At 38.5% G+C, this 26,905-nt stretch overlaps 1 protein-coding gene across 5 annotated transcripts in view; it reads left to right on the forward strand.

Annotated features, from left to right (window-relative positions):
• Window positions 1-20,064, forward strand: part of LOC136877494 (chromodomain-helicase-DNA-binding protein 6) — a 703,291-nt gene extending 683,227 nt beyond the window's left edge. For all 5 annotated transcript variants that reach the window (XM_067151592.2, XM_067151593.2, XM_067151595.2 and 2 more), the window contains one exon: window positions 15,785-20,064. In XM_067151592.2, coding sequence (XP_067007693.2) covers window positions 15,785-17,920 — 2,136 coding nt within the window. In that variant the 3' untranslated portion in view covers window positions 17,921-20,064. The remainder of the gene's footprint in view (window positions 1-15,784) is intronic.
• Window positions 20,065-26,905: the final 6,841 nt, after the last annotated feature.

Below are 26,905 nucleotides of genomic sequence, written 5' to 3' on the forward strand. Positions count from 1 at the left end.
GGTTGGTATGTGCTGCATGCAGGAAAATCAAGGAAGCCTTTGGAGAAAGGAAAAGTAGGTGTATGAATATTAAGAGCTCAGATGGGAACCACTTCCAGGGAAAAGAACTCAAAGCAGAAAGATGGCAGGAACATATCCAACAGTTGTATCAAGGTAAAGAAGTAGATGATGTGGTTCTGGAACAAGAAGAGGCTGTTGATGCTGATGGCATGGGAGACCCAATTTTGAGGTCAGAATTCGACAGAATGTTGAGAGATCTAATTAGTAATAAGGCACCTGGAATTGATGACATACCCTCGGAATTACTGACTGCCTTAGGAAAACCGCCAACAGCTGTAGCCGTGTTGAAACACCGGATCCCGTGAGATCTGACTGCCTTAGGTGAAACCAGCATGGCAAGGTTATTCCATCTGTGTAAGATGTATGAGACAGGAGAAGTGCCATCCGATTTTCGGAAGAATGTTGTTACACTTATTCCCAAGAAAGGCGGTGCTGACAAGTGTGAAAACTACCGCACCATTAGTTAAGTGTCTCATGCCTGCAAAATCACATATTATTTACAGAAGAATGGAAAGACAAATTGAAGCTGAGTTGGAAGAAGATCAGTTTGACTTCAGAAGAAATGTAGGAACACACGAAGCAATCCTGATGTTTCTGAAGACTTACATTTGGAGTATGGCATTGTATGGAAGAGAAACATGAACGATAACTCGATCAGAAAGAAAGAGAATAGAAGCTTTTGAAATGTGGTGTGACAGAAGGACGCTGAAGGTGAGATGGATAGATTGAATCACGAATGAAGAGATACTGAATCGAATTAGTGAGAGGAGATCAATGTGGCTAAATTTGATGAGAAGAAGAGAGAGAATGTTAGGACACATCTTAAAAGTTCTGGGAACTAATGGGTTTTCTTCAAAAAGGGCTGAAATGTTTCATGGTGGTTCGTTAGCATTAGAAAATAATTTCCGGGAATGTTTTACTGCGGTCCTTTGCACACAAGCCTAGAATGGGTATGTTGCGAAAACGCATCAGCGGGAATAAAGGGTTGCAAACACTGTCATATCAAACAGGTGCAATTAGAAAGATATTATTATTTTTATGCCAATTTATTTTGCATATATTACTACTGAACCGACTTGCTCTTGACTGGGGTGTCGGTCTCCTTTTCAAGCCCCACTGTTGACAACAATTCTTCTTGAGCCCAACATTCATTTTTGTAACCATGATGGGCGGCAAATTTTTCTTGCGCCGCGTCGAAGGAAAATTTTTACTGTGCCACGTTTTGAGTCCCGCGGCATCTTTCTTCTTTTCTTGTCCCACGTATGGGAGTCATTCTTTCTTCCAATTAACTGCACGCCGGCATTCAAGAAAATATCCAGCTAGCTATGCTATACAACTCAGGGATTATCCTATATCAAACTAAAATATTATATTTTTTTACGTGAATCCAACTGAGATACGTGCCTCTAATATATTCATCATATCTGCATGACTAACAGATCATTAAATCAAAATACGACCAATCTTAAATTCCATTATTTCCATATGAAATACCTTAAATTAATCTTATAACCTATAAATAATAATATTAATAAGTTAAATTCTTAAATACTAATTTTATTCAAAATTATATTTGTATGTAGATTAAGTTGACAATCATTTGTATGTACATGTAGGTATCTCAATAAAAATAAGAAAATCTGATTGCCTTGAAGTTATCACGCTAATTATTAGTTTCCATTTCACATTATCAATATTTTTCTCAACATCCATGGTCTCATCTACTCCCATAAACAATTACCTTCCTCAATTTCTCTGCGGAATTGTATTATTTCAGGAAGCTCTCCTGACCTGATGTGGATTACCTTTACATCTCCTCAGTCTCATATAAAAGAAAATTAAAATGTTCAGTCCACTAAACTAACATAAATAATTCCATCATTCCTTCTGGCTAACTCAAAATTAACGAACTGTTACGTTAAGAATAAACTAAAATGAAATTATCTGGGACTAATACCTAAGAATTGTCACATTCACAATAAATATCAAATCCTATGTTCTTGTTAGGTTCTATCAAGATATTAAATGATTACATAATATTATGTTTTACCTATGTACATAATTATTGAAAGGTTTGTTCAATCATGCATTTAAAGAATGCTTCTTCTTGGTGTCTCATCCTAACATTATTTCATGTTTATGACTCTATCATTAATAACGTAGACAGAGTAAGTAATGTTTCACATGTGTAGCTTTCAATTGCTACCTAAGCTGGATATACCAATGAACATAAATATATATGTGTGTTTGATCATACTTGGACATATTCAAAATATTCCCTAAGAAATATGTAATAATTCGTAAGTAAAATCTCAACAAGTTTATGTCTAGGATAAATCAAGGTCGTAATGCTTTATAAATCCAATCAACTGACCGCTATTGGTCAAGGACTACCGTAGATGAAATTTCCACACTCGCAAATAGCAATAACATAACAGTATGAAGACACTACCGTCAGTGATTTGCTGTTCCCACTTAAGTCATTTTAAATATTGAGTAACATGTCAAATTTTCTTAGAAAATGCCATCATTATACTCTACTATAGGTTATCTAGGGTTATTTTTGAAGATCGTACTTTATTAATCTGCAAGTTCATTAACCAAGTGTCAATCACTCATATAATAAGACAAGCCATATTACATGTCGCTATAAGCGTCAAATATATCATGATCCATAACTACTTAAAATAAACTGACATCAATTAGCCTTACTCTGAATTCCTTCCTTATTTGTCGTCGTATCAGTCATAATTCCACGCCTACTATATCAATGCATATATTATTTATAACATTCACCAATCTTACCTCAATATTTTCGACGTATATGACCTCACCGCAAATATAAACATCATTAAGTCTGTTCAAAGTACCGCTCAATTCAATATATTCAGTATCTTATCACAATTCATACTATGTGGATCAACAACTATCATTTATATCGACGCACACTTCTCTTATCAAAGTACGAACATATTAAGCCTGTATCTATTTACATTTGGCAATAAGTTGACGTCGTATCCAATCTCGATAACCTACAATTCAACATGCTACGTATTCTCATTTCAAATATCTCAGTTCACATAATGCACGGCAATATTCTTTGAAAGAAAGCTGAACGTTGCTAACAAAGCACATCATTTGCAAGTGTTATCTTTCCTACGCATGGGAGTGTTTATAAGTTTTGGAAGATTACCTAAATCCATCAGTTAAACGTCACTATTGGTTCATTCACGCTGAAACTCGATATTGACCTCTCGAAGATATATCGACCTAGCTCTTATACAAACGCCATTGACAACTTGATATCAAATAAAATACAATTAACTAAAATTTAAGAAAAGAACTTTGTGAAACTTAACTTAATCCGTCTGCGTTTCTGGACTGGGATGGTTGCTTCCTGGTTCTCCTAGGGCGTTCATCTCCGGGTTATCGCTGCATCATGACCGGGCTGCAGTCTCGATCCTGGGGTCCGTAGGAATGGTTGGTGGGTTACCGTCAGACGCCCGTCCCATCTTCAGTCTAGTCGGTCATCACGTAGCTCTCGAAGACATGCATAAAACACATATTTGAAAACATCATTAGTTTGACAATCATGCTACTTGTAGATCTTCCTTGAATTATGCTTACGTTGAGCAAAGTAGGTTATGACGTGACAAACGTCAATCTTTTAATTTGAATGATCTAAGAGGTATCTTAAATGTTGCCCTATTTTGATTAGATACATTAATTGATCAATTCACGACGTCTCCAATAATAGATCTTTGATACTCTAGTTTACTCCGAATCTGCGCTCCACTATTTACTTCGTCTTTTTTTTTTTTTTTTTTTTCCTCCGCTTGGGATTTCTGTTACGACTACGAAAAATGTATCGTTATAACTTTATAATACTACAATCTGTTTTCACAATAATTTAGGAAGTATCCCTTTTAAATCTTCTTTTTTTCTTGCATATCAATCCACTCGTAAATCTTTTTCTGGTAACTTCATGCAATGTTTTTTTTTTTTTTCTTCTTCCAATCAAAAGTCACTGCATTACCTAAATCACGGCCATTTAGATTCCGTTGGTCTGTACTTTCTTGCAAGATATTCATGGCCTATTTGATTCTACATGTCTGTATGTTAGAATTCGTATTTTCTGCTTCATGATTTCCGACACTTTATCGCTATTCATGGCAAAATGACTATTTTAACACCACAATTTGAAATGACCAGAGCAATGAAATGGTACACTACTTTTCTACTTCTATCATCATCATCATCATTTCCCAACTCCAGTTTCCCGGGTGTGGTGTACAAGCGCTCGCCATCTCCTGTCTTCATACTTCTTCTGTTCCTTTACATCATCCAATTTGTGTCCTCTCTCCTCCACATCTGATCTTGCCGTCTCTATCCAGCGTTTTCTTGGTCTTCCCTGTGGTCTTCTTCCTGTGATATTGAGGTCAATATATTTTCTGGCAGGTCTTTCCCTGTTCATTCTCGTTATGTGCCCATACCACTGAAGTTGGCGTTTCTTTATGACACTGGTAATAGGAACCTCGATACCAGCTACTATCCTATTCACTTCATTTCTGATCTTGTCCTTTCTGGTAGTTTGGTTCATGGTCCTAATGAATCTCCTTTCAGTTGCTTGGATTCTGCTGAAGTCTTTGTTTAGAAGGGTACATGTCTCTAAACCGTACGTGAGGATTGGTACAAAGTAAGTGTGGTACACGATTGTTTTTGCTTTTTGTGGTATTTTGCAGTCCCAGAGAAGATTTCTGACTTGACTGTAGAAATTTGATGCTTTCTGTATCCTGCTGAGTATTTCCTCCCTAAAAGTGTTTGTTGTCTTTCGAGATTGTGCTTCCGTGGTACTTGAAGTGGAAAGCTGATTCGATTTTTACTTCTTCCAGAATTATATTTGAGCTTGTTCCTTCCCTATTGATGGTCAATTCCACTGTCTTTGTTTTGCTCATCTTCAGTCCAAAATTTTTGAATGTATTGTTCCATTCGTTAAGTTTCTTCTGAACTTCAACTTCTGTCTCTCTCCATAAAAGCACATCATCAGCAAATACCAGGGCGTTTGGTTCACTGTCCATTTTCTTGATAGATTTTATGACCTTGTCCATTACTATTTTGAACAGGAGTGGTGATAGGCACTTCCTTGTTGGACACATTTCTGTGTTTCAAACCATTTTGATCGTCTGTTGCCTATCTGGACACAGCTGTAGCACTTCTGGTATAGCATCTTGACTTTGTCAATTACAATTAAGTACTTTGGCACCTTTAGGTCTTGCAGACATTCCCATATCTTGTTTCGAGGAACACCATCATATGCTGTTTCAATGTCCACAAATGCAATCACAAGATTTCTTTCGTATTCTTAGTACTTTTCTGTCAGCATTTTTACTGCAAAGATGAGATCCACAGTACTTCGACCTTTCTTGAACCCGTGTTGTTCTTCCTCAAGCAAAGGTTCCACTAGCTTCCTAAGTCTCATTTCTATGATCTTTTCCAGCAGCTTCAGTGTGTGTGACAATGTGATGCCTCTGTAATTTCCACATTTCCGTCGGTTGCCCTTTTTGAACAGTGGGATGATGACTCCTTTACTCCAATCTTCTGGGATTTTGTTTCTTTCCCAAATCCCTGATAACACTCTATAGAGCAAATTCAAGCCTGGTATTCCATCTGCCTTTATCATGTCTGAGCTGAGATCATCAAAGCCTGGGGACTACCTATTTTGCATGCTCTTTAGTGCTGTTCCTACCTCAAGCCATGTTAATGGGTATTTGTTGTTTTTGGCCTCGCCTATACTACAGTCATTGGTGGTGGTGTTGCCCCCATCTCCATTTAACAGCACGTTGAAGTACTTCTTCATTTCATCCCTGATCCCGTCCCCTGTTCGTATTAAGCTACCATCATCTGTTTCCAGAGCAAGGATTTTACATATTCACTTCTTTTACTGTATACTGTTTTGTACAGTAGTTTCCTACTTCCTTGACATTCTTCCTCTATCCTTGTAAAGTCATCCCAGCACTTTTCCTTTTCTTCCTGGATCAGTCTTTTTACAGCCAGTTTCTTTTTCCTGTATTCCTGTGCTAAATGTTCGATTTCTGATTCATTTCGTCTATTTTTTGTTTTCCGAAGTCTAACTTTCTTTTCAGTATATTTCTATCTTTTACTGCTGTCTTCACTTAGTCATTCCACCAAGGTGTTTCCTTCTCTTTTGGTGTGGCACTTGTTTTTCCGCAAATTTCCGTGGCTTCTTTTTCAAGGGTTTCTTTGAATAAAGACCATTCTTCTTTTACTCCCCCTGTCTCAGTTTTGGGTAATTTGGCTGTTATCCTCGCTTCATAGTTTCCTTCCTTCTCTATGTCCTTCAGCAGCCATGTATTAATCTTTGGCATTTTCTTTTGTTTAATTTTGGGCACATGGACATCTTTTAGGTCAGCGATTAATAGCCGATGGTCGCTATCTAGGCACTTGCTGGGTGTGACTTTAACATCTGTAACATACTGACCTGCTTTTCTTTCAGTGATAATGAAGTCGATCATAGCCTTGAGCTTTCCATCCCAGCTGTATCTCGTTATTTTATGGCTCTCCCTCTTCTGATACCATGTGTTCTGTATGGTCAAGTTGTTTCGCACACAGAAACAGAGTTTCTGTTACCATAGCCATGGGGGCCAACGATGTTTTCACAGCCTAGTCCTTCTTTACCAACTTGGGCATTCAGATCACCCATAATGATTGTGTTCTCCTCTGTTATTTGTTCCTTAAGTTCGATAAGGAATTGCTCTTTCTCTTCTGTGGTACATCCTGTCTGCGGTGCATATACTTGCAGAAGAGTGTGAAGTGCATTACCAACACTGTCTCATCTGGATGATCCTATCACTCACATATTTGACATCTGTCTGTGTTTCTGTATCTTTATGAAGGAGGAAGCCAACTCCATTTTTGGATTCATTATTGTTCCCACTCCAATACAGCACATATCCATTTCTCAAGGACTTCTTCCCATATCCTTTCTACCTTGTCTCACTCAACCCCAATATCTTGAGCTTACGCCTCTCCATAAGATTCGCAAGTTCTTCATATTTGTTGGTGAGAGTAAGGATATTGAGTGTACCAATTTTCAGTCGCTCCTTCTTGGGTGGGTTTTGTGTCTTCCAGTATCTCCGATGAGCATCAGGCTTTTGGCCATCATAAATTCGGACGGTACGAGAAGAACTGTCATGTCCGGTATTATTTATTCTTCCATTCAAGGTTCATTTTAGGTTTGAAAGCAGTATATTCATGCTCAACTGTTGACTTGCTAGGCCTAACACAGGTGAGGATTTTCTTTCGGGGTTTACTCCCTTAGCCTTTGAAGATCCCTCTTCTCCACAAGGCAGTGGTGTTCTCTTCTAATTATCCCCAGGAAGGATGGGTTGCCTCATCCGCCATCTCTGCCATTCCGAAGGTCTCCTTCTCTGCCAGGGATGCCGTTAAGGTCTTCGCTCATAACCCAGGGCATGGGTTCCGCGTTATACCCCATGGGGCTGGGTACCTGTCTGAACGTAGCCATCCTTTCACACCGGCCTACTGATGTGGAGGATGCCCACCCCCGAAGTGTGGATGCACCAGGCACGAATTACTCAAGTGAAGAACAGGGAAGGTGACCCTCTCTCCCTTGAGCCAGGTTATTGGTTGCGTATGATGCCACGACCAACTTCTATTATCATTGTACCCTATTTATTACAAGATAGTGTTCACAGTTGTTGATATATCGTCCAATTGCAATACCACAGAAAAGATAACAGTAGCCAAGGACCACTGCCTGTATTTTCCTTATTTTCAAATGTGAAGTTCGAAGAAACACTTGTCATGCAGGGCCACGCCGCATTAGCACACCTTCTGTTTGAGATCTACAGAGAGCACATCGTGTTCGTTTGTTGTGCTTCACAACAATGTGCCCTCTTTCATCGAACCGGATGTCTTGACGAGACTCTACTTGCAACTGCTGTTACAGTGGGTTCTGGCCTAGCTTTACGCATTCCATACTTCCTAATGAGATTCTGCGCTAACTTTCTGCGAAACTCAGGAGGTCCTTTATTTCAGTGTTCACAGCTTCTGCAGATTTCTTGTGTAGCAGCCAAGCATTCTGTATAGCTATGTCTAACCCCCATGCAAACAGTGGCCACCACCACTTCCTTGATCGTATATTTGTTCAATAATTGCTAACATTCTGATCCATTTTGTTTGTTCCACCCATGTGAATGTTTTAAGTTTTCAGTAGACTGGGCTGGCGAATGGTGATTTTCTTCTTCAAGGATGATGAATACCTTTGAGCATTGAAACGGGACTCAGTGCCTTCACAATTCGAAACATCAGTGACTATTGAATTATCGTTCCAGCGACAAACAACAAATTTCTTTGAGTCATCACACTTTACATCAAAAGCACCCCTTCTTCTTTTTTCAGTGAACTGAAATCTTTTAGAGGGCAATTTTCAGTTCGGTTATTCCACTGAGTTCTTGTCAGTCCAATGCCAAGGTCTGTAGAAATATCAACTAACACTTAGGGTTAGGAAATAGTTGTCCGCAAATATGTAATGAGGGAGCACATTTCCATTTCCGTCTTGAGGCAAATTTTCATAAAATAATTAGAATTCCTCCTCCTAAACCAAAATCTTGCTTGTACTCATTCTGCTGTCCCTTTGCACCTTGGTAATGTCAATCAGGTAACCCAGTCTTAGATTATGACAAAATACTTTGTATCCAAAGTGGATTGACTTGCCTCGAATGTACTGTTTCAGGCCATGCCTCCCTTAGTACAAGATCATACAGGGTGACGCACGAATAGTTGACACATTTACTTTTAGAATAACTTTATTTTTCACAGAACACTAATCAAATTTTAGACACAGGTAGCTTGGAACCTGGAAATACATTTCGCTATACCACATGTTCAGTGTGGCCTCCACTGCTGCCGACAGCCTCTTCGAGACGAGTACGCATGTTTCTGACGACTTTGCGGCACAGGTCTTCATGAATTTCACTGCAGAGCTGCACAATCTGAGCACGAATTTCCATGCGGTTTTGAGGTCTTGTCTGGTTTTTCTGTAGCCCAGAATCGCACATTATGTTTATTAACTGCCCCACTGAGATGAAAATAGGCTTCATCAGAGAGACTAGTGCTAAACAGTACTTCATCTTTATCTTGAGTCCATAATGCGTACTGCAATCTCTTCTGTCTGTGAAGACCTGTTAGCTTGTGTAGTACAGTCATTTTGTACGGGTACAATTGAAGGTCACCATGTAACATTGTTTGAAATGAACGGTGCGATATTCCACTTTCTCTTGAAGTTCGCCATGTTGACAACATACAATTGAAAATATTACAATAACAAGAAAACATCATTTCAATTCAGTATGTCTAGTCCTTCCATCCACTCTAATACTGCGTCTGATGGAATCAAGAAATCAGCCCAGCTACCTGAGTAGGCGCATAGCCTCAGCTGCCGGCGCTGTGAGGGATGGTTTGCCGTGAGGCACCACAAGTGCATTCCGGTGACATTGAGGAGTTCCACTTGTAGAGTGAGTTCCTGCATCTTCCTTGGCCCATCCAAATTCTGTTAAAAGTGACCCTCTGCCTGCACGGTAGATGAAATCCACTAGTTATTTGTGCACCAGAAAACGTTGTGAAAGGACAAGTCTGTTGAAAATTCCCAGCGGTCTTTCCAAACTTCCACAGTGTTTTAAGTTGTTGCAAGACGTATCAGCAGCATCACGCAGAGGTGTCGGGCGTGACTTCGACCTTTCAAGATTAAGTGCAGGGATGTCTTCTTGTACCAGTAGTCGGGGGGGGTTGCAGATTTTACGATACTCTCTTAACCTATCCGCATCCCCCTCCTCCTACAGCAGAAAGGGCTTGTAAACAATGAATTTTCACACAATTTGTTCAGTTTGTAGGCCTCTGAATAAAACTGCATAAATTCCGTTTTTATTGACATAGTTTAAGATTCTTTACAGAAAAAGGGTTGTGAAGCAACAGTTATATATACGAGGGTCGAGTCGTAAGTCATGGCAACTATTTTTTTTCTTGCAAACAGGAGACAACACGGAAAATCTAAGATATGCATTTGGAAATATAGGGCATGTACTTATGCATAGTGCCTGAAGATGAATTCTGACTTCAGGAAATTCTCGTAGGAAAGTGACAGAATACAGGCCATTGGTAAACAATGTTTTATTATGGTATAGACAGCAAATACACAAGGCTACATACAAAGGACAGGTCTCCACTGGTTACAGACCTTCTAAATAATCAACTCCATATATCTTTGTCCATGGACACTGGACGGCCTGGGCGAGGCAAATCGGCAGTTGATACTGTACGCCGTTTGAACATCTCCACCGACTTCACTACTGTTCTATAGGGCATGGCATGCACACCTAATGCTTCCCGCAGCTCTGCATGGCATTGACGTGCATTTCTGCCGCAGAGAACTGCTATTTTAATATATGATTATTGCTCCTGCTTGTTGACTTCCATTTTGTGACCCTCTCGCTCACACACTGAACTTGGAGTGTACAGATCAGGAAAGGGTAGCACTGACGCGGATTCGGAATTATTTGATAGGTTAGTCAGCTATGTGGGAAACGACATGGAAAGAAATGTAATTTTAGCGGGAGATCTGAATTTGCCAGATGTCAATTGGGAAGGAAATGCGAATGACAGGAAGCATGACCAACAAATGGCAAATAAGTTAATATGGGAAGGACAGCTGATTCAGGAAGTGATGGAACCAACCCGAGGGAAAAATATCCTGGATGTCGTGCTGATAAAACCAGAGGAGCTCTATAGGGAAACTGAAGTAATAGATGGTATTAGTGATCATGAAGCTGTTTTTGTGGTAGTTAAAAATAAATGTGATAGAAAGGAAGGTCTTAAAAGTAGGACTATTAGGCAGTACCATATGGCTGATAAAGCAGGCATGAGGCAGTTTCTAAAAAGTAACTGTGATCGGTGGAAAACGGTAAATAAAAATGTAAACAGACTTTGGGATGGGTTTAAAGAAATTGTTGAGGAATGCGAAAACAGGTTTGTACCTCTAAGGGTGGTAAGGAATGGTAAAGACCCACCTTATTATAATAGAGAAATAAAGAGACTAAGAAGGAGGTGCAGACTGGAAAGAAATAGTTAGAAATGGTTGTGGAAGTAAGGAGAAACTGAAGGAACTTACTAGAAAATTGAATCTAGCAAAGAAGGCAGCTAAGGATAAGATGATGGCAAGCATAATTGGCAGTCATACAAATTTTAGTGAAAAATGGAAGGGTATGTTTATGTATTTTAAGGCAGAAACAGGTTCTAAGAAGGATATTCCAGGAATAATTAATGAACAAGGGGAGTGTGTATGTGAGGATCTTCAAAAGGCAGGAGTATTCAGTCAGCAGTTTGCAAAGATTGTTTGTTACAAGAATAATGTCGAGATAGAGGAGGAGACTAAGGCCAAAGAAGTAATAAAATTTACATATGATAACAATGACATTTACAATAAGATACAAAAGTTGAAAACTAGAAAAGCAGCTGGAATTGATCAGATTTCTTGGGTTATACTAAAGACAATGAGTTGGGATATAGTACCACATCTGAAGTACTTATTTGATTATTGTTTGGTCGGAGGAGCTATACCAGATGAATGGAGAGTTGCTACTGTAGCCCCTGTGTATAAAGGAAAGGGTGATAGACATAAAGCTGAAAATTACAGGCCAGTAAGTTTGACATGCATTGTATGTAAGGTTTGGGAAGGCATTCTTTCTGATTATATTAGACATGTTTGTAAAATTAATAATTGGTTTGATAGAAGGCAGTTCGGTTTTAGGAAAGGTTATTCCACTGAAGCTCAACTTGTAGGATTCCAGCAAGATATAGCAGATATCTTGGATTCTGGAGGTCAAATGGACTGTATCGCGATTGACCTGTCTAAAGCATTTGATAGGGTGGATCATGGGAGACTGCTGGCAAAAATGAGTGCAATTGGACTAGACAAAAGAGTGACTGAATGGGTTGCTATATTTCTAGAATATAGATCTCAGAGAATTAGAGTAGGTGAAGCTTTATCTGACCCTGTGATAATTAAGAGGGGAATTCCTCAAGGCAGTATTATCGGACCTTTATGTTTTCTTATATATATATAAATGATATGAGTAAAGGAGTGGAATCAGAGGTAAGGCTTTTTGCAGATGATGTTATTCTCTATAGAGTGATAAATAAGTTACAAGATTGTGAGCAACTGCAACGTGACCTCGAAAATGTTGTGAGATGGACAGCAGGCAATGGTATGTTGATAAACGGGGTTAAAAGTCAGGTTGTGAGATTCACAAATAGGAAAAGCCCTCTCAGTTTTAATTACTGCGTTGATGGGGTGAAGGTTCCTTTCAGAGACCATTGTAAGTATCTAGGTGTTAATATAAGGAAAGATCTTCATTGGGGTAATCACATAAATAGGATTGTAAATAAAGGGTACAGATCTCTGCACATGGTTATGAGGGTGTTTAGGGGTTGTAGTAAGGATGTAAAGGAGAGGGCATATAAGTCTCTGGTAAGACCCCAACTAGAGTATGGTTCCAGTGTATGGGACCCTCAAGAGGATTACCTGATTCAAGAACTGGAAAAAATCCAAAGAAAAGCAGCTCGATTTGTTCTGGGTGATATCCGACAAAAGAGTAGCGTTACGAAAATGTTGCAAAGTTTGGGTTGGGAAAAATTGAGAGAAAGAAGAAGAGCTGCTCGACTAAGTGGTATGTTTCGAGCTGTCACCGGAGAGATGGCGTGGAGTGACATTAGTAGACGAATAAGTTTGAGTGGCGTTTATAAAAGTAGGAAAGATCACAATATGAAGATAAAGTTGGAATTCAAGAGGACAAACTGGGGCAAATATTCATTTATAGGAAGGGGAGTTAGGGATTGGAATAACTTACCAAGGGAGACGTTCAATAAATTTCCAATTTCTCTGAAATCATTTAAGAAAAGGCTAGGAAAGCAACAGATAGGGAATCTGCCACCTGGGCTACTGCCCTAAATGCAGATCAGTATTGATTGATTGATTGATTGATTGATTGATTGATTGATTGATTGATTGATTGATTGATTGATTGATTGATTGATTGATTGATTGATTGATTGATTGGGAGAATGCTTACACCCAAACTGTTGTTTACATACACCATCATACGCAGGTACATACTGTACGTTTCCAAATGCATATCTTAGATTTTCCGTGTTATCTCCTGTTTGCGAGAAAAAAAATAGTTGCCATGACTTACGACTTGACCTACGTATAATTTATGCACTTCTGCAAAATAGGTTCCTAGTTGCTTGAAGTCCAGGATTCGAAAGTCAGTAGGCTTTTTTTTTTTTTGTGTGTGGTATGGCTGGAAATGCTCCAGACACAATGGAATGTTGCAGGAGTCACATTGCCATGTAATTCCCTTCTGGTCTTCTTTTGCCGATATGCAACAAAACATTTTGCAGTTTTAGTTCATTTGGCTTCTGTTGGGGGGGATCTTGAGGTTTATGATGGGTCTCGTGGGCTGTCCATCTTGTGAATTTTTCATTAAGGCTTTTGTAGCTGGAATTCTATAAGTTAGGTTCTTTTGATGGGGTCTTTTTTTTTAAAAACAAAATTGTTGTCCAAGAAAACTGTTTCATTTTTTCAACATAATCCTTGTTTAAAATAACAGTGGTATTCCCCTTGTTATGTGGAGCAGACAGACATTTTAATAAATGTTATGTTGAGCATTAGAGACAACTATTTTTCTGTGATGGGCCAACATATGATAGATTTTAATCATGAATTCACTACAATAGAATAGGACCTGGAAGTTTTACACATTTCACAAATGTGCACCTTCCTTAACTTATTGGAGAACATACACACTTCACGTGAATCAATATCTCAACCTATCTGACAATTTTAATGAAATCAACAACACTGTTAATAACATACTAAACAATATCATCCCATTAATTTCTGTTAAGTTTTTCAAGAATAAGATCAATACTTCACAAGTCAGCCTCATTCATGATGCAACCTGCTTGACACATTCCCCTACCCCCTCCCATTCCAGTAATGGCAGTTCAAAACCTGTCAACAGTAGCACTCAGTGTCTCACACATTCAGAAGCTGTGGGTGTCTCCTAGTCTTTAAAATAAATTTCTCTAGCATCTATATATTCTCACCCTCAGATCTTTTGCATCTTTCAGATGTTCATTTGCTTTCCAAACTCACTGCTTTGAACAATTTGAGCTGTATTGACAGAATATCAGAGGGTTAAGAAAGTATCATGTACATGCTGACCACATCATAGTTAATTTCTACATTTCTCAACATCTCAATTTAGAAATTTTCACTTGTATTTGAAGAATTCAGTCAAACCAAGGTTTATGTTCTGTTTCCAAAAAATAATTAATATGCCCTTCACATACAATGAAACACAATGTTTCAAACAGGTGTTCATCAAAAAGCACTAATTTGTAAAATTTTCCTAAGATATGCAGTGTTTAAATATCTTTTTAGCCCACTCCATGAACAACACACATTCTTCAACTTCAAACCACATGATAATACACACCTCCCTTTAATTTAATTGATCTAACGAATGCTTATAATACACCTGAGGATTCGTACACTCATCACCATATTCATATGCAGTGTTTTAACATGACATTCTTTTTTAAGAAACATTTGTTTTAAGAATTCATAAGAAGAGTCAATTATTTTATGTATGTACATTGATTTTAACATGATATTCCATTGTTTTTCAAGGAACATTAATTTTAAGTCATCCTCATGAAGGTTCATATGTTTTTAATGTATATTTTCTGTATGTCTGTTACTTTTTAAGAGTTTGATTATTATTTACCATTGTTGTCTGCTCATGGCAGCTTGAAACAGGCCAAAACATGTACTGGCCAATTGTAAATCATCACGAGTAGTACAAGTATTGATTAGGTTGACCTTAACATTTTATTGTTTACCAGTAGATTGAATCATGTATTTTCTGGGAGCTTACATAAAAGGGTACATATGGAAAGAGTTCAGAGAACAATAACTCACAGTTTACTGTTTTTGTTTATAGCTGTAGTTTACTTTTTGGATCCAGGTGTGATGTGAGGTAGTAGTAGTAGTAGTAGTAGTAGTAGTAGTAGTAGTAGTAGTAGTAGTAGTAGTAGTAGTAGTAGTAGTAGTAGTAGTAGTAGTAGTAGTCAGTTCAGATCACAGTTAAATGCCAAAATTTCACTTGCAGAAATTTCTGTCAAAAAGTTATCAAGAGTGGATGTATTAAATTTTTGCATGTAGCTCCTTTGCACCAGTGGTAGTTTCAGCTTCCTGATCTTAATATCACAGGTTCAAGCCCAGCATAGGTAGTGGTATTTGTAAAGGGCAGAAAACACTCGGCTTTCTTGCTTTCTTTTTCTGTGAACAGTAGTCGGCAGAGTAAATTGGAGCATCAAAATTGACTCGTGGGCAGCCTAAATGGCATAGAGTACAAAATGCCTACATAGTCTCTTAGCCCCATACTTTTTTTATTGTTAGCCATCAGTATGTTGAACCAATGTTGTAGTATTACTGTTAATTTTAAACTAAATTAACCTATAACCTACTTTGAAATGTTTGATTTTAATTGCTCTAGAATTGCTTTTACTTCTACTAGGAAGACACCTCTAACTCTGAAGTACTTTAATGTTCTTTCCTTTCCAGATTACTGGCAGCAAGGCTCCGCAGTTGAAGCGTCTGGCTCAGTGGCTTTTGGAAAACCCAATGTTTGATGTTGATCCAAAATGGGCAGAACTTGTGAAAGAGCGTGGCAATTTGCCTCATGATCTCCAGAAGCGGTTGCCACCTAATGAGAGAAAGAAAGGTCCTGGCCGACCTCCTCTCTTGTCCAGTCCCCCTGGTCAGCAGCCAAATGTGAGTCAAGCCAACTTGAGCACTTCTATGGCTTCAACTTTACCATTTCCATCTTTGGCCACTGCAGGGCTGAGTGGTCTCTCAGCAGCAGGTTTAAATCCAAGCAGTCTCCTATCCGGTCTATCTTTAGGCAGCTTCGATCCTAAGAACAATCCACTGCTGCTTCCATTTGCAGGAATGCCAAATATGAGTGCTTTGGGAGGAATGAGTGGTTTGGGAAATCTGAGTAACATGAGTCTCACCAACTCTCTGTTTGCTAATCTTGCTGGACTGTCTTTACCATCATTGACAGGAATGGAAGGTGGAGATTTAAGTGGCTCTGGACCCAGTCCTCCTGGTAAAAGTAAGGTACGAAAACCATCTGAACCAGAGAGAGGACACACCAATAACAAACCTCCACCAGCATCTTCTGCATCGTCTAGTATTCCTTCTTCAGCTTTGCCATTCTTCTTTCCAAATCCGAGTCTGTTATATACCCCTCTTGGCTTAGGTGGTCTGAATCCCTTCTCCATGCAACCAGGTGCTTTATCATCAGCGTATGACAGCCTGGCCCAACAGTGTGGTTTGCTAAATGGTAATCTTGGTGTGAGTGGGGTAGCTACTTCTACAACTCAGTCAACCTCTGCACGAAACAGCAGTCACAAGAACCAGACTACTCCTTCTCGTGCTGCTACTGTTACTTCATCCTCGTCGTCCTCTGCTTCAAATCATCGCCATCAGCGACCTACATCGCGAGAAGCATTGGATCGTCAGCAACAACAACAGTTGCAGCAGATTCTTTTGCCACATGACACACAGTTGTTGGAAAGTCTTAGTCGTGCTTCATCTTTGGATGTGGCTCTCCGTAATGAAAAGAGAAAAGAAATGTCTGAACCTGGTCGAAGTGAGAAAAGATCAAGAGAAGCAGATAGGAAAGAGCCAGAAAATCTTAGTAGAAATTCATTGCTTGACCTTGCTACTCGTTCTGAAGAGAGACCTTCAAAACGACTTAAGGGAGAATTAGATAAAAAGGATGTACCTGTGGCAGAGAATCTTAGTCGTAACAGTTTATCCGAAATTCCACTTAAGAATGACGAGTGGCTCGCAAAGAAATCTCGTGATGTTGAAATGAAGGAAGCACTTGAAAATCTATGCAAGACATCTGTGGAGTTGACTTCATGCATTCCCAATGACAAATCAGCTATACAGGGAAATGATGTAGTTTTGAAGGAGAGACTGGATAGCCTTTCCAAAATTTCTGTTGAAGGAAGTCAGAGTGATGAACCTTGTGGCAAATTTGTGAAAGAGGTGGAACACGAAGTTTTTGAAGTAAAGGAATTAGTTGAGGAGAAAGAAATACCAACAGTATCTGAAGCTAGCGGTGAAGGTGCTGTTGATATTGAGACTTTATTACCACCCTCAACTGTGACTAAAGTTAGTGCAGCAATTCACCCATCAGCACCTACTCCCCCGCCAGCTTCACCGCCTAAATCGCCTGAACCACCTGTTGAAGAATTCGTACCTGCTAAACCCAGTACTCCACCTGTGAAAGAAAGTGAAACAACACTTAGTGACCCATTACCTGCAACAACAGTGAATGAGGTTGTTCCAGAAAGTACTGGAATAGATGAGAAGTGTGTGACCCCTCCCCCACAACCAGCAACAACAGCTGTAGGGACTTCAGAGCCAGAGCCTAGCGGTAGTGGGCGGGCTACACGTTCGGGGAGTGGGCGAAGAGCTCGTTCTGGCAAGAAATCGAAGCAGGCTGCTAAGTCAGAGGAATGTGGGGAGTTGCCTGTGGTGGAACGTAAAGTCCTCCGTAGTAGTGCTGGAAGAGCGGCGGCAGCAGCGGCGGCTAGAGCGGCGGCAGCTGCACGTGCCAGCCAGGAAAACAGCGAGAGCACCAAAGATAACATTAACAACGAGGACGGGAGTAGTGCAGCGTAGCAGCACTCGCAAATTGTGTAAAAAGAATTAATTTTAGGTTCGATTATTTCTGTTCGTTTCGTATTATTATTGACTGTGCATTCTGTGATAGCCTTTTTCCAACCGTGCAGGTTTAACTTACGTACCATGTAAAAATGAGCATGTAATGCTCTGATAAAAGGGAAGACATTAAGAATCATTTTTGTGTCTGTGTTCATCGTAAAAGAAAGAAGTCTTTTGTCTGTATTTAAAAATTGCTATAACCTATGAAAGATTTATAATTTATCATATCAATTCCCCAGTCCCATCCTTTCAGCGTTTATTTAATATGTTCCCTTTCCAATCTACTGCCTTATGCCTGTAAGCTGCTTTTTTAGTTAACTGCCACTGTTATTTTTATACCTGAATATAGTGATGGTACTAGAAATCCAGTCTTGTAAAAGTCTAAGAGAACAACAATGTTGTGAAATGGTTGTATGTAAAGCAAATATTTATAGGTAATTCAGTATTGGAACCAATTAGGAGTTGGCACGCTACATAATTTTTGGTGCTGGCGGATTTAAACATTTATGTATAAATTTAAAGACATATAACCTAATTTGAGTTCTGTTTTTGTGTATAAATGTAAATGTCCATCGTAGGTCTCACAATCATTTGCCAACATTTTTGCTTTCATAAAGCCATCGTTTTTTATATATGATGTTATTTGACGGAAAGTAACACTGGAGCAAATGTGTCACTATGTACATATTTATTTACCGTACAAGTTAGGTGTAAAAGAAAACATGTAAAGGTTGTAAAGGGTATTATTTGAATGGCTGATGTTTTATTTAACCGTATTGGTAAGCGTAGTGAGAAAAAAAATACATAATATTGTTACTTAGTGTTAGTGAGTAATTTATAATAAGATAATTATTTCCACCCACATCATCCTTCATCTACCCCTGTCCTTCAAACAAGAGTAACCAAGAACAGTGATATCTTTAACATGTACACTATTTATTTTTAAAATTATTATGGATTGCATTTATTGGTATGACAATTGCTGTACATACCAAGTTTGTATAACAAACAATACCTACATCACAATGAGTGGGAAAAGTGAGGCAGCTGTTCATTTGTCTGGACTAATGGACATAGTGTTTATATCTCTCATTATCCCAAGACATTTATAAAATTTTATCCTACCCATCCCTTTGGTTCAAGGCTATAAAACAATGTTTTGTATACAGTACCAAAAGCTGAAGCTTCAGTTGTAACTTGGTGTCAAAACATTCACCACCACAGGTGAGTAAGTGTTATAATAAAATCTTCAATAAATACTCTTATAGTATTATGTCTCTTGCTGTAGATTCCAACCTATCCTTGAAGGTTCCTGCTATTTTGGAGTTGAGAAAACATTTACAATGTTGATTGTTAGCAGTTTATTTATTAAATATATTATTTAATTAATAAATATTTGTACAATTTATGTACTTGGATGCATCTTTTATAATTTGCTGTACATTTTTTCTAGAGGATTTCAAACAATCTTAGGTTCCATATTGATAATTTTGAGAATTTCTTGATGACTAGTACCAACATAGTAAATGTTTACAGCAACCAAAAAGTGGTGTACTTGACATTTCTATGCCGACTTGTGTTACAAATTCATTGTGTTGTCCTAGCAACTGACATGCCTAAAAGTGACATTTTAGTTAATAAGTATAGTATAACGAGCTTTCCTGGAATGTTCAACTGAAGCCATCTAGTTGTTCAAACTCTTGTACACTGTCTTGTTATTGCATCATGTAAGAATCATTAGTATTATCTGCAGGATTGGCTTTCATTTCTACCATAGTCTAACTAGTTTAATGTGATTTACTCATATTTTTTTTATAATTTCAATCAAAGAATATTGTCACAGTAAACCACATAATGCAGTGGAGACTTGAATGTGCATGGATGGGCACCAACCCTCATTGCATTCTGACGTTAAAAATTGTCACATTCCAGACTCTATGCTTGAAACTTCAGAAGTGGAGTATTGTATTTGTTGTCTTCGCCTTATGTACAATCCTAATGCTGGTCCAAAGGAACTTGGGCAATGTGATATATTTGAAATTGTCTTTACTTTTTTTATGTCTGATAAAATTGGGGGTAGAAATACATTTTCCTTGCTCATGTCTGGACTTTTGTTAAGGTTTCTTTATTCCAGCCATTTTCCTAGTCTACCTAACATACACTTGCTGAATTCCAGTTGGAATGAGGTTTGGAGCTACTGAACTGGTATTTATTTATTTATTTATCGTGTCAGAAGTATTGAATGAAAAAGTACTTAACTTGGAAAACCAGTTATATTATGGCAAGAAGTCAGTCGTTCGTTGAAGTATAGGCAAATGTAACTTCTAAAGCAGAGAATTTTGATTATACCTAGTCTAGTCAAAAATACTGTTACAGTTGAGCTGCAATGTACAACCAGTTTTGCAGGTAGGAAGCAACCGTTGGACTGAAAGTTAGCCTTGACTAGTGTGTTTTCAACAGTGAAAGAGAAAGGCTGAATCTTGTTTGCTCAAGCATTGAATGGGGTGATTACAAAAACAGGGTAGATGTAATTGCCTTGCACAGGGTTTGAAGGTCTTCAACTGAGATTCTCCAAACACTGAAAATCATTAAGAGGTTCGTCTGCCAGACAATCCAGAGATTCACTGAAACGGGCAATGTGAAAGATAACCCGAGGATTGGTCGTCCTTGCAGTGTGAGAACAGTGGCGACCCGTATTGAGCAAAATCCTGTCCGGAAGCAGAGGATAGTGGCACAGATGATCGATATTTTGTCACAAACAATATCCAGGGTACTTTCTGATAACCTTGGCACAACTGCCAACTTTTCCGGTTTAGGCGGGAGACTCCCGATTTTTGACAGTTTTTTCCTGCCTCCCGATTATTCTATTATTTCTCCCGGTTTTAGCTTATTTTTTTGTAAACTTCAAACATTTGTTTTCAAATTCCACCATTTCAGCTTTTTTACACGAGTGACCGGAAGTCCTTTGCTCATTGGCCGCTTTCAAACTAAATATCTACGTTTATTAATCAGAGAAATGTGCGCGAATGTACGATGTTTATTGAAACCTGTAAATCGCGACGCGTATATCCATCATTCTCTCGTTCTTGCGTGCTGTGTTCATTCACATCAGTCTAGTAGATTCTAGAGACTAGTCGCTAGAAATGAAGTCTTTTTTAATAATTTAGTGATAGAATTTCAATGATAACGAATAGTGACTTTTCTAGAGATTTTAAGAGCCATTTGGAGACAATTCTGACTAATTTTAATTTATCTCAATACACTTGCCAACCTTTCCGATTTACCCGGAAACTCCGATTTTCCGATTTATTTTTACTTCTTCCTATATTTGACCAATATAACTTCTAGTACGGCCAATACTCTTCCCCTAGGATAAATTCTTATGTGCTTGTGTAATTTACAAAACCTCATTTTCAAGCGTATTTATTTGATGCTTTATTTCGTAAGCGTATTGTCCGGCGCCTTCGTGTATCGTGTTTCCCGCTCAACACAACAGCGAGTGCGCTGTATCACATACAGTAGAGACAATACGCGACACTCAGCGTGATATCGAGGGACAGCTATTGGAGCTCTCTCTCTAGCGAGTATACCTGAAAACTACTGATTCTGTCATAAGAGCACGTGTATTTTTGTGTGAAGTTTTTGGTGTTATTTATGCGCTTTTAGTGAGTTGACATAATTAAATAGTGGCGTGTGTCATTCCTTGATATCTCCTCTCAACATGAGGGGAAAGGTACGTGCTGTGTTTGGCTGCAGTAACTATGAAGTAGAGAAGAATGTGCGGTCGTTCTTCAGGTTCCCTTGTGACAAGAAAATATAAGTAATATTGTGTTTGCATATATATTCTTCCAGTGACAGAGATCTTTATAGTACTTCATAATCTTCTGACCTGCTCGACCCATATTTTAACTGGCTTAAAATATAATACGCATATTTTATTGTATAGTGCAGCAGTTAACCTTCAATGCCGATGTGTTGTTGTTTTGAAATGTCACAGAAGTTATTTGGATAAGGTGTACGAGAAAGAAGGGACGTTACGCTTATATAAGAATTATAAGATCTATTCAGATCATTTCCAGGCCAGCGATTTTAGAAATCGTCGACTATACGGCCATGGGTATGTTACATTTTTACTCCAATTGTACGTAAATATTCCTCAAAGCATCACTATCGACAACATTTTCATACTTTCCTTTCTTTTATCCCTCTTCTCAGATTAAAGCCGGGATTTTATAGATTTTCTTTCTGTTAGTAGGCTTCATGTTAAGAGGAGAATTGTCCAGCTATTAAATGTTAATTCATTGCATCATATGTATAGGGAATGTGCCGATATTTTTATTGACAAGTGTCTTAATGTGATGATACAATGTTTTTAAATGAGAAAAAAGACATCCAACTGTAAGAGTTCAGGCAGGAATGCTAAAGCTAAAAAAGTAATGCATAGAAAGATCAAGCCATTTCACATCTTGTTTATATGTCTTAATTTCAGTCTTTGAATAATAACCTTTTAAATAATTCCTCATTTATCCAGAATTGCTTTAGCAACTTCGAAGTTAATATCTCAATAACACTTTCTTTCTAGGCGTAATTTATTTATTCATTTCCGTATATAGGCTACATTTCCATTGATATTTGAATTTAGCGCGATTGTTTTAGGTCAAGTCACTAGGAGCGCCACCGTCGAATTGTCTCCCATTTTAACAAGGCTAAATCCATAATTGTCGCGTATTGTCTCTACTGTATTTGGCTTTATACAGCTGGGGATTCAGGGCGGCAATCGTCCTGCAAGCAAGACAGGCTGGCGCGCGTTAGCGACTCAGTTAATCGGGATGAAAGAATGAGTTTCTTATTGTTGTTCGCACGCTGTTAACATCGTTTCGTCGGAGTTGTAGGCCACTTTTTTTTTCTTGCATTTCTATGCCTTCCCCCACTGCCAAAGTCGTATGTTAATAATGTATGGGACATATTGAATTGTTTTGTATGTGGTAGTTTCGCGTATTTAAGTGCATAATTTTAATGAATTGATTTTAAAGGGGTTGTGTCGGTGACAGTTTCAGGTACTTTATTTTCTCGTTATGGCCAAAAATATAACAAACGTTATCTCCAAGTGTTCAGAGATACCTATAAATTTCCGTTCGTTTTAACGTCTGATAAAGAATCTCTCGCGTAATTAACGCCAGTGCATAATTTACTCATCTCAATATTTTTGGGTCCAAAGTGGAGAAAAAGAAATGTTCACGTATTTGACGCACCCACAACTTCGCACATCCATCACGCAGCTCCGGATGCGTTTCGAAATAAAGATGTCAACTACTCAAGTAGCAGGCTTCCTATTGCGAAAGCAGACATTCCAAATTCAGGGCAACGTGCTGTTATTAGCCGGTAGGTAATCCCATTGCGCAGTTTTACGAGTGTTTCGGGTACGGACATTCTGTGATCTCAAAATTGTTTGTCAGTCCACAGTGTTCGAGTAATACTGCATCATACTAACTCGCAGAAACATACGGGAATAGGGCAGCGGGCAGTAAGTATTCAATGCCCAAATGAAACTTGCTCCACCGTGGTAACAGAAGTGCACTTCAAGCAGCCAGCAAGTTTCTGCAAGTAGAGGAGGATGTGCTTAAATATATGATTTTGTTACGCAACGTTGGATAAGCCATTTCTCATGAAATGCAGTATTTTAAAGATTGTGAAATAACCGCTGCAAATGGAATCAGTCTCGGATTTGAAGGTTAGCCCAGGCTTGATTAATTTTATGAAGAGAAATGGACTTCCTCTTTGACGAAGATCATCATCATGCCAAAAAATGACGAATGATTAAACCATTTTCATCGCTTTGTGATTGAGAATCGTAAAGTGAAGGAATAGTTAATCTCCCTTATAGGACGCTAATCAGTTTCCATATGCCATAAAGTCGAACAATCGATAAGAAAGGAACATACAGTGTTATCGTACGCGCTACCGGAAGCAAAAAAACAACGATGTACTACAATGCTTGTAACAGCTGACGTCAGAAAGCTTGCACCTTACATTGTTCTAAAACAAAAAACAATGTCTAAAGCAAAACTTCCGCGAGTGATCCGCGTTCATATTCAAGAAGGGCGGATGGACACGTCACTCATACGAGATTGGATACGAACGGTTTGGGTAATGTAGCAGGGTCCCTCCGATGCTCGGCCCTTCTCGTGTTGGGCAGTTTTTTTTTGTTTTTATTTTTTATGCCGGTATGTCATTGCTGTGACATTACATGAATTGTACTTTTATTAGTTCATGTTTATTTCAGTTCAGGTCGTATTGTCAGCTCGTAATGGGAGGAATATTTTCCAGTGTCGGTACTTCAATCCCACGTGAACTTACCTGATTTACCCTGTTTGACTTTTCAGAAAAAAAAAACCTCACGGCGGAATTTTACGCCAAATGACGATAACCCCAAACAAGTTGAACCAATTGTGTTTATATTATATTTCATCTATCTTTTAAATGTAAATGAATTGTAAATATCAGAATTCCTTGAACAATTTACGCATCCAAAGTTTTCGCCTGTATTTTACGTCAAAAAAGTTCGTTAATTACGTGAGAAAATACGGTATTATGCGTTTTGTTGCGTGTGTTGATGTGGCATAAATATTATTATTTGCATAAGTGTCATAAATGAGAAGGATTAAACACATTTTCTTGTAACCATTTTTATGTTTTGGTAGTTTAAGATGTTAAATGTAATGGTCAATTCGCATTGTAACTGTAGATATGTATGCCTTTTATCTTGACGTTTTTTCACCTAGACCGTGGTGGAATATATGTGATGAAACCCTAGAATTAAAAAAATCTTCCTATAAAAGTTGGCAGGTATGTCAATATAAATAAAATAAGTGTGTCTGTGCATTGCTCAGAATTTCAAAAGAATGATATTTCTGTACCGGTCGTGACCACAGTAACGAGGAGAAATGCACGTTTTAATTTTCCGTAATGTCTGTCTGTATGCATGTACGTACGTACGCGCATCACGAGAAAACGGCTGAAGAAAAATTAATGAAAATCGGTATATAAAGTCAGAGAATAAGTCGCTACAATTTAGGCCATAAATGTGTTCACGCTGAGTGAAATGGTAGTTTAGGAGAAGGCCTAAAATTAAATTCTCACATATTTATGTTATTGGCCCTATCGATAAATACTACAGAATTAAAATTAAATTTTCTATCACGTATGTCTGTTACACTTATACTGTACTGGCTATGATAACAGATATTCATGTTGGGGTTTTTTTGCTAAGTCCATATCAGTGCCAAGGTACGAGAAAATGGGCGAACAGAATTTAATAAAAATCGATATGTTAAGTCGGAGAATAAGGAATTACAGTCTACGCTATAAATAATGTTATTCACCCTGTTCGAAATGGTAGTTTAGGGAAAGGTTCCAAAATTTAATTTTTAATTACCTATCTACTTGATCATATCAAAAAGTACTACATAGGCCTAACAAAAGTTATAGAGAGTACAATTTCTGATTGTCTTATTCAGTTTTACCGTACTGACTATAATAATATTGGTGGTGATGGTGATTAAATTGTGAAGAATGAGAAAAAGTCATGAAGGAACAATCGCTTGAATAATAACACAAAAGGGAGTCGTAAAAGAAAGATGGACTCGCTTTACATTAGATGCTCTAATATCACAAAGTCGGGAGAAAACTAAATGTGAAGGCATGCAATATAGACAGCTCATAAAATTGATCAACAATAACATTACATTGACCCTTGTTTGTTGTGATGTGCTTTGTGTATTCTGCTGCCATTTATCTCCAATAGATGGGATTACTGCTGCGTACCTAGTATAATAGCCTGCCTGAATATTGGCGGGGAGTTAGAGATCTCTCTTCTTTAGCATGCCATTCCTCTGGTTCATCATTTCTGGTAGTACTGGCACATAACACACTGGATCATCATAGTATTCCAGCTATTCGATCCCTATTCTGAAGCACTGATTGGAATGAGCAGCGTGCGCACTTAAATAGGATAACCACGAACCTACTACGTTGGCATAGCGCGGGGGAGAGGTAATACTACCACGTGGCGCGTTCCAGGTGGCAGATAGGGGGGGCCTAACCGGGTTGCCGGTGGACTTGAGGGAAATAATATAGCTCTCGAGGACCAAACACACACCCCTGTATGAGGGGGACGCAGGCGAAGAATACACCCACGGTATCCTCTGCATATCGTAAGAGGCAACTAAAAGGGACAACCTAGGGTGGTTTGAATTAGAACCATGAGACTATTTATAATTAGTATCACCATGCTGGGTTGCTTTTACTTGTGCATAGTACCATTCTGTTAGGTACACAATAGATTTGCGACTAGCAGCGACAGTGTGTGAATCAGGGTGAGTTTTACAGTACCTGTGATTAGTACCACTCTATGAGCGACACCCTGGGTCTGCCTTGCCTATGATTAGTAGCCACTATGTGAGAAACAGCATGTTTAAATTATCATTACATTTCGTCTCATGTTGTACCATTAGGGGCCGATGGCCTAGATGTTAGGTCCCTTTATACAACAAGCCTCATCTTAAATGGAATAATAACACAGGAGTTTTTTTGGCTGTCAGCAGCCTGGTCATTCTAGCTCTGGAACTTTGAACTGTTATATCGACACTGTGGTACTTTTCTTTACGAGTGAGAAAATGTGCTGTTTTCATTTTATTGAATATTTCATATGACTGCATTACTTTTAATCGTGACATTCGTACTGACACTATTGTAATGACCATTGTTGACTTCAGTTGGGAAAACTATAAGGACAGTCTTTCTGAGAATTCCGTAGTGAACCACGGGTACAACAGCTAGTTATTTAATACAAATAGCATTGCGCTTTGCATAATCGCGTGGGCGCTTGATGCAATATATTAATCTGCATTTGCTAACTAATGGCATTTAAGTGGATGACCGATT

The sequence above is a fragment of the Anabrus simplex genome, chromosome 7 (genome assembly GCF_040414725.1).
Source record: "Anabrus simplex isolate iqAnaSimp1 chromosome 7, ASM4041472v1, whole genome shotgun sequence".
Classification (NCBI taxonomy): domain Eukaryota; kingdom Metazoa; phylum Arthropoda; class Insecta; order Orthoptera; family Tettigoniidae; genus Anabrus; species Anabrus simplex.